This window comes from Sparus aurata, chromosome 6 (genome assembly GCF_900880675.1).
Source record: "Sparus aurata chromosome 6, fSpaAur1.1, whole genome shotgun sequence".
Classification (NCBI taxonomy): Eukaryota; Metazoa; Chordata; class Actinopteri; order Spariformes; family Sparidae; genus Sparus; species Sparus aurata.
The window spans coordinates 19,269,654-19,278,783 of record NC_044192.1 but is presented as its reverse complement, the minus strand read 5'-3'; the positions used below and the strand labels follow the sequence as shown (position 1 = coordinate 19,278,783).

The 9,130-nt window shown below is 38.5% G+C and overlaps 1 protein-coding gene across 1 annotated transcript; it reads left to right on the top strand.

Annotated features, from left to right (window-relative positions):
* The first annotated feature begins 127 nt into the window (after positions 1-127).
* Positions 128-3,887, top strand: ppil1 (peptidylprolyl isomerase (cyclophilin)-like 1). Its single transcript, XM_030418746.1, has 4 exons — positions 128-313; positions 657-811; positions 1,973-2,041; positions 3,591-3,887. The coding sequence occupies exons 1-4, from the start codon at positions 258-260 to the stop codon at positions 3,809-3,811; spliced, it is 501 nt and encodes a 166-aa protein (XP_030274606.1). The 5' UTR covers positions 128-257; the 3' UTR covers positions 3,812-3,887.
* Positions 3,888-9,130: the final 5,243 nt, after the last annotated feature.

The window sequence follows — 9,130 nt, the reverse complement described above, 5'->3', positions numbered from 1 at the left end:
GTCATAATTTGCCATGATATTTGTGTTTTTATTAACTTTTTCCAACTTTACTGAAGCTGACGTCTGATTTTGGTCAGTAGGTGGCGGTCAACTGCTGCTGACTTCCTCCCACATGTAGAGGAAACGAGCGGTAAACCATAGAAGAAGAAACTCCCCATGGAAATGAGTTGAATGAAAGTGCTCGCCTGATAAATCACTTACTTTTAATTCTGTCAGACTTGTTTAAAAACTATTAAAGGCTTCGGTTTGGAGTGATAATGTCAGGGGTACCTCCAGACACATGGCAACCGCCAACAGTGGCTCTGGACACGACGTAAGTTTGTATTAAAATCACTGAATGCTAACCCAGCTAGCTAGCTAGCCCTCACAAACGAGAATGCAGTTAAGCTAACTCATGTAGCGTTAGCTCTTTGGTGATGCTAGCAGAGCGTTAGGTTTGCTGGGTTACGTTTGACGATGCTGAAATATCTTCTTCGGCTTTGAATAATCTTTAACACTCCGTCGCTGTGCTGACGGAAACAGCAAGCTGGTTTGGTATAAATAAGCCACATGAAGTCACAAACCGCTTCACCTCTAATATTTTGACCAAAACGTGTAAAAGGAAGACTTTACTAATCAAATGAGCTGGATACTTACACTGAGCCCATGCATTGCAGGATGGGGACGGTTGTGGTGGAGCTGTACTGGAGACATGCACCAAAGACCTGCAAGAACTTCGCGGAGCTGGCCAGAAGAGGCTACTACACCAACACAAAGTTTCACCGTATCATCAAGGAATTCATGGTGCAGGGAGGAGACCCTACAGGGACAGGTAGGTTCATCACATACACTATACTGCATATCCACACAGGAGACAGGTTGTCCATGCGTGTTTGTGTTCTTTTTATCTGTTTTTCATGCTTCGTGCTAGTGAAGGTTTACTGGAAAGTAAATATGTCATTTGGTTCTATTATAGGTCAGAAAGTGTTTAATGAGTACAGTGTAACCTCTGCAGTCAGCTAAATATGTTAAAATGTGAAATTTGTCTACAGGCAAGCATACAGTTCATTACACATAGAAAGGACAGTTTCTAGTAATAATCCAATGAAGGTTGACTACTTACACTTTCTCTGGATATTAACAAATGTTTATAAACTCAAACACCATATTTACACGTGGTATTAATATGAAATCTGCATCTGGATTTTGTTGACTGGATGACAAATATTCAGATCTTGCCTGTGTGCTTACACCTGCTGTTCTTAATACATTCTCGTCATCCTCAATACATTCTCGTCATCCTCTTTGAGATCCGATGTCTGTCATCTTTGTGTAATCAAGGTGGCTGCTAATCAGCCCCAGTCTTCCTTTATTTGAATTAAAAAGTATTGTGACATGTTATGCTGGTTTGTTGCAGAACTTGCATGTGGATGACGCCATGTTTAGATGAAATACCTTCCTTGTTAACCCCGGATTAGCGACACAGATGAGCTCCTGCACACCTAGTTATGCCTCACTGTATTGCATTAATTTTTACACATTTAATGGCATGGAGGTGGTTTAATCAGTGACTAGAGACATGATTTCATAAGCTTTCTCGGTCACTAAATTTGAACTCATATTTTATGTTATGTTAGTTCAAAACAAATATCTGTATCAGTGTTATGATGTATACAAATCTCAGCACATTGGACACATTGTGTTAACTCCTAACTAAAATCTGAACATGACGAGAACCAGACAACCTCTAGCTGTGGTCAGGCAGATCTGTTAACACTGTGTAAAAGCTCATGTTCATACATTTGTTTGGCAACATATCTCCTACAAAATCAGAGTTTTGTGCTAACACAACACGCCTGAAGTGACGTCTGAAGGTCACGTGGTGAAGTGGTAAACACATTGGCCTCTTCAAATAAAACATGTTATGTTCATTTATTCAGTAACTTCGCCTGCGAGAAAAACTGTTGTTTACTGATCTTTGGTCTCCCTACAGGTCGTGGTGGTGCATCCATATTTGGTAAACAGTTTGAAGATGAGCTCAACCCAGAGCTAAAATTCACAGGTAATAACTGGGAAAATACCAGTTGAATATATGGTGGCTATTAGGGATGCACCGATCCCCATTTTTCCCCTTCTGATTCGATCCCGATACCTGAATTTGGATATCTGCCGATACCGATACTCTTCCAATACCAGAGCTCTGTTTGCTTTAATATTATTATTATTATCATCATTATTGTTGATTTTATATGAGGCTCACATAAGCTCCTCTACAGGCAAGTATGATATGTATGCATGTATGTCCCAAAAGGCAACTTGAGTTAAGGTCAGAAAAGGAAGTCAGAAAAACAGTAAATCCTGTAAACAGGAAAAATCCAATCCTGAAAACAAATATGCAACTGTAAGACTTTCAACTTGATTGTCAATATTAATTCAATTCCAAAAAACCAAAAATACTAAATAACCCATATTATTTAGGGGTGGTTAATCGGCCCAATTTCCCGATTCGATTAGATTCCGATTATTGAAGTCTCCATTCGATTACAAATCGATTTTCGATTATTAACGATTATCGATTTGATTTTCAATTATTAACGATTATTGATCTTCCATTTAAGATCAGTCAGCTGCTGAATTATTTTACTTCTCTTTTGAGTAACATCTCACAGCACCTTCAATATTGTATAGTGTAACTGTAATATCAAAATTATTATTTTTTAATTTGTTTTAAATATGGTGTTTCACTGTTAAAAGAAAGCTGCCAAGTTCAGCAGCCAGACTCATGTTAGAGACATTGTTGGTGACGAGAACCAGGGCGTGTTTCTCTATTCCCCACTCGTCTACCATTGTTTGGAGAAAGTCCAACATATTTGCGCTTGTGTGGCTATCATCCATAGCTTTCGTCTGAAGTACGAAGGACATTAGCTTCCATTAACTGCTGACATAATGAGCTGTAACGGTCACATATGAGACTGTAGCTCTGGATGTCCAGGCATCGCAGGTTATTGCTACCCTGTGAGCTGAGTTGAGGGACACTTGCATGGAAAGGTTTGTCTCCTTGTAAAGATTTGGAATCGATTTAAGTGTGAAAAAGCTCCGGGATGGAATAACATATCTTGGCTCCAGACTGTGGACCATGTAGCGGAAGCCAGTAAGAGGAGGACTCCAGTTTGTATTACTATTTCCAAAAAAAAGAAAAAAACAAACATTTTAAATCGATTTTTGGAAATTTAATAATGGAATCATAATCGTCAATATTATAATCGCGATTAATCAGTAATCGATTTCTTTCACCACCCCTAATATTAATACAAATTCTTGATACAAATCAAGTAGACATGCATTTCAGCAGACAACGTTAAAGCACAGACATGGCTCATGGATTGGAAATTTCCGATCCGTGAGTTGCGTAGGTATTGGACCCGATACTGGATCGGATCGGCTCCATCCCTAGTGGCTATTATAGAAGACTCCTGCACACTTTACAAAAAAAACGCAGTAGTATGTCTGTTGGTACTGGGTCCTCAAGTCCTTACGCTGTTAGTCCTGTAACAGCTAAAAGTTTCAAAATTGTGATTGTCTCACATTCATATGATTTATGTGTCTGTTAGGAGCTGGTATTCTGGCAATGGCCAATGCAGGACCGGACACAAATGGAAGCCAGTTCTTCCTCACTCTGGGACCCACTCAGTGGTTAGATGGAAAACACAGCATCTTTGGAAGAGTCTGTCAGGGGATGGGAGTTTTGAACAGGATTGGAATGGTAGAAACGGACGGTCAAGATCGGCCAGTCGATGACATTAAAATCATCAGAACTAATGTAGCCAATTAAGCAAATACTGATTGTTTCCTGTTTTTTTTACACTGATTTCTTTTCATTTTTTTAAAATAAATGTTTGTGAAATGTTCCAGTGTGCTGTATTCATGTTTCTTAAATGTATAAGATGTCTAGCGTATGGAAATCTATTTGTTTAATCATAAAAGTAATGGACTAGTATAGAAATCGACCAAATTTTAAACCCAGCCAAGGGATCTTTCCATTAATGGATCAGTTGTTTGAAAAAAACAACAAAAACTGTGTAAATACATTTTCAAGCAAAAGTACTAAAAATTAAATTGGTCCAGGTTGATACAATTGAGAATTTTATGGTCCTTAACTGAATTTCTTAGACATAAAGATTTCTCAAGATGTCACATTGGACTCTATTTTCACAGTTTTCTCATGTTTTACAGACCCGCTAACTGACTTATCGAGAAACAATAGGCACTTTAATCCCGCAATGATGAAAATATTAATTGGTAGGGCTGAATAACAACTCAACAGTGGCACTATTCAAATCACAGATGCTGTTAATTTTTGACAGGGAAAGGAAGAATGTGTCACAACATACCTTAAATAAAGCACAATGTTGCTAAACAAACGCTTCTTTGGTACAGACCTCAGCAAACACTGCACCTTCATTATTGTATTTTTCCAGTGAAAGTGTAACCTAATAATCACTTTTACGTCTAAAGTCATATTGCAATATTTGTCAATATTTGCAATTTAATATTGTTCTTTTTCATAAGGTGCAGCCCTAGTCGTTAGTTACGGCCCTACTTTAAAGTTGAATGAAGGAATAAATCAAACGTAACTGGCTATAACTAGAGGGCTGCTTTTAGAAACTTTTGATTGATAAGCACTTGGAAAGACACAGGAGTGCCTAAAGTGTAAGAAGACCAGAGTGATGTAAGGAAGAAAAAGCTCCTCAGGTAACAAGCCTCATGAGGTGCGATCCAAGAATTATTTAAATGAGAGTGACAGTTTTGTTGCTCTGGGTCACGTTTTGCCAAAATAGGTTGACAAGCATTTTAAAGAAGTAAACAATAGCTGCACAGCTCAGATACGCTGTGTGGTGTTGGGGGATTTTTAGACTCCTTCACTTGTTTCAGTCTTTGTTACAGATTTACTCTATTCTTAACATAAGCCCTGGTGACGGGCCTTAACAAATGTTTTGTAGTTTTAAAGGTAGGAGGTTTAAACAGTGTTTTATATCATGATTATTAACAAATTCATGTAACTTAAATTTCATTAGAATTATCAAAGGGGCCAAACCAAATCTTTGTTCAAATTTGATTTAGAATAAAGCTACTGGTTTCTGAATCCCACTATAGTAAGTAATATCAGCAAAATGTACTTCAAAGAGTCAAAAGTAAAAATACTAATTTTGCAGTAAAACTATTGAATTTTACATCATAAGATTTTTTAATACAATAGCATTTTCCTTGTTTAACTGGTTACATTGGAGCTAGTGTCACTACTACACCGTATAAACAGTTTATTTCAAGGTTCCCAAACTAGGGGTTGACCACCTCCGAAGGGTCAAAACAATAATTTTAGGGGTTGTGATATGGTTGATGTGGTAGCAAAGAACAAGTAGGTTATCTTGTATTCACTGTTTGGCTTTTATGTGAAATATTGGATGATTTGACCTTTTTGAGCATTTTAGTTTAAAGCAACATTGTACATTTTTTGCCTGAAAATATCAGCTTCAAAATCATATTGATGGCCCAGTGTCTTGTAAGTGACTTGTTAGTGCAAGTGTTAGTTAGCTCCTACATTACATCTGTACGGTGGCCCAGAGGTGTCAGGCCAAATACAAAAGCCACAACACGAATACCAAAGCCACAACACAAATACAAAAGCCACAACACGAATACCAAAGCTACAACACAAATACAAAAGCCACAACACGAATACCAAAGCCACAACACAAATACAGCGCCGACAGCAGTGCTCCGGTCTGCTCCCCGAGCTCTGTACCACCATACCGCTGTACACACATACAGAGACCGGACAATAAAGGAGAGTGCTTGGAGAAAATCAGAGAGGAAGTTGGACCATGTGCTAAGTTATGAAAATATGTGTCTGTTACTTGATTACAGCTGTCTGTTGTACTTTATTATGAACCACAGTAGCACAATCACATTTCCTTTATTTCCATAACTCTGCCTAATATTTTATATATATATATATCATATATATATATATTTTTTTTTTTTATTTTTTATTTTTTTTTAATAAGGTAACGCTGAGTGGCCTTGATGCCTGTCAGTCATGATGATTCGCATCTCGTCACCTCTCTGCTGTGTCTGCAGCTGAGCACTGTGACGCATGTCTCTCTCCCCGGCCGGGAGAGTTATCATACCGTGAAATACCAAATAATAGCCGGGGCGTTTATTTGTTTCAATCACTGAACAGACCAGGCGTTTATTTGGGACAGACGTTGAATTCCTTCCTCTCAAAAATCCGGGTTGAAAATGTCACAAACTTCCCCACCTTCTCTGTAAATTATCTGGCATCCTTCTGCAAGTGAAGTTGTAGTGGCGGAGGAAACTCCTCATCTCTGCTGTCACCCATGGTGGCGTACATTTGTACAGCTGTGATTGTGCTACTGTGGTTCATAATAAAGTACAACAGACAGCTGTAATCAAGTAACAGACACATATTTTCATAACTTAGCAAGTGGTCCAACTTCCTCTCCGATTTTCTCCAAGCACTCTCCTTTATTGTCCGGTCTCTGTATGTGTGTATAGCGGTATGGTGGTACAGAGCTCGGGGAACACCTGTTGTGCCAGAAAACGACTGCTTGCCAAAAAACGACTGACCCCAACGGGAACGCCCATCGGTGGTGTTACTGGTCTCTCCACAGCAAATGACTGCTCCCGACGGGAACGCCCACTCCTGAGTTACAGGGGCAGTCATTTTTCGGCAAGGCCTTGCCAAAAAGTGACTGCCCCCGTGTAACTCAGGAGTGCAAAGGGTGACACTGACCAAATTCAGTGTACATACACCTGTTACCCTCTACTATAACTCCAGAAAATTCTGTGAATATTGCCCTTTGCGCTCCTGAGTTACAGGGGCAGTCACTTTTTGGCAAGGCTTTGCCAAAAAGTGACTGCCCCCTGTAACCTTGTCAGGCAGCCTCATGCTTCCTTATCTTACAACAGCAGCAACAGCATAAACAACAACGACAATAAAAGTATACCACCAAAACTCATCTCATGATTGTTAATTTAAAGACAAGTTGTAGCGTATGACAGAATGACAGCCTACTTCTCAATACAACATATCCTCGCAGTTATGCTGTGGACTGCAGTAACACCCCCGATGGGCGTTCCCGTTGGGGTCAGTCGTTTTTTGGCAAGCAGTCGTTTTCTGGCACAACACCGGCACACGGGTCCTAAATGGCAGCATCAATCCGCCACATTGTCAACATCCGTTGCCGTTCACTTCCGGGGTCACTTCCGTTGTGGTTCACCTCCGTTTTGGCTTTTGTATTTGTGTAGTTGCTTTTGTATTCGTGTTGTTGCTTTTGTATTTGTGTTGTGACTTTTGTATTCATGTTGTTTCATTTGTATTCATGTTGTTGCTTTTGTATTCATGTTGTGGCTTTTGTATTTGTGTTGTTGCTTTTGTGTTTGTGTTGTGGCATTTGTATTCGTGTTGTGGCTTTTTTATTCGTGTTGTGGCTTTTGTATTTGTGTTGTGGCTTTTGTATTCGTGTTGTGGCTTTTGTATTCGTGTTGTTGCTTTTGTATTTGTGTTGTTGCTTTTGTGTTCATGTAGTGGCTTTTGTATTCGTGTTGTGGCTTTTGTATTCGTGTTGTGGCTTCTGTATTTGGCCTGACACCTCTGGGCCACCGTACATCTGACCAATTGTTACAGGGGTTTGTATTGAAGTTGCACAGAAGAAATTGTGGGGGTTGCCAAATTCAACAAAATTCGAATTTCTACATAATGTTGTTTTAACCCAGGTGCTTACGTAATGAACGTGAACAAGCCATATTGTGCCAGAAAGTGTTTTATTACACAAATTCATTAAGAAATATAATATATATCAACCTCATCATACAGTAACCCAAGGAAGTGCTTTGTAACAAAAACAATACTTGTGTTTAAGGCACTATAGGATCTGTATTATAAATTGAAGCAGCAAATAGCTTAAAACTTATTTTGAGTAGGTATATGTATTTGGCTTGATATGCCTATATGTGTTGTAAAATAGGTAAAATATATATATATATATATGGAGTATATAAAACATTACAAAAGTGAAACACAAAGAAATTGTAGGTAATCAAATCGTTGAATAATCATACAAAGAAAACAAAAGAATCATACAGGTGTGATTGCTTGTTTTAGTTCACGTTGAGATCACATCAGAACAGTGACCTTCCAAGAATTTCACAAAAGGAATCACATGAGTGACTAAGTGTGTTATACTAACAGAACTACTGCTGCACAGGCCTGTCCAGTTGAAATAAAATGTGAGACTAAGGAGAACAATAGGGAGGAATGCATTGAAATAATATATAGAGGTCACTGAGGCCAAATATTGCCCTGTTGAAGCCTGTTGATGAATTTTTTCATCAACAGTCATATGCGCCTCTGGTAAAACCAACATATATGTGAATATATGTCCAGTTCATTCATTAAGACTCTTGAATTATGTAACAAATAATCCTGAATCACAAGCCCACTTACTTTATTCACTTGAAGAAAGATGGTTAATGTACCTTTGAGTAGGGCTGGGTGATATGGCTGAAAAATGTATCATGATATAAGTGTTTCATATCAGTTGATACTGATAATTATTAATTTTTTTTTTTACCCATTTGAAATAAGAAAAGTTTAAAAAATAACCCTTTAAATGGTGACTACAGGTGATTTAAAAAAAAAAATCATTTTCAAGATTTCAGAATCAGAATCTAAGACATGAGACAAAATAGTGTAGAAGCTGACGTTGCTGCTTAACAATATGTTAAAGGGATAGTTCGTGTTTTTTGAAGTGGGGCCAAATAATTTCCCAGTCTGGGATCATTAAAGTATCATTAAAGTAGGAGGTTTGTTCCCTACCATAATTGACGATCAGCGCAGCCTCAGTTTGGAGAACCAGAGAGCTGCTCCAGCCCAGATGCAAAGTGAATTTTAACCACCTAAAACAAAACCGCCTAAAAAAAAATCTATATTATTGCAAGTGTACATGGCATAGAGAAAATTCACACCGCTTTACATTGCCATCAGACCGCCCTTTCTTTTGGCACTATATTTTCTCAACCGGAGAACCTCTGTATCCGTACGCATTAGCGCAGCTGGGCCATTGCGCTA

What these genes read in the sequence shown, in the direction of transcription:
- ppil1 (XM_030418746.1), top strand. Translation starts at nt 258, where the DNA reads ATGTCAGGGGTACCTCCAGACACATGGCAACCGCCAACAGTGGCTCTG. An exon ending in ACAGTGGCTCTGGACACGAC is followed by an intron (nt 314 to 656) that starts GTAAGTTTGTAT and finishes CATGCATTGCAG; the next exon opens with GATGGGGACGGTTGTGGTGG. An exon ending in CCCAGAGCTAAAATTCACAG is followed by an intron (nt 2,042 to 3,590) that starts GTAATAACTGGG and finishes TGTGTCTGTTAG; the next exon opens with GAGCTGGTATTCTGGCAATG.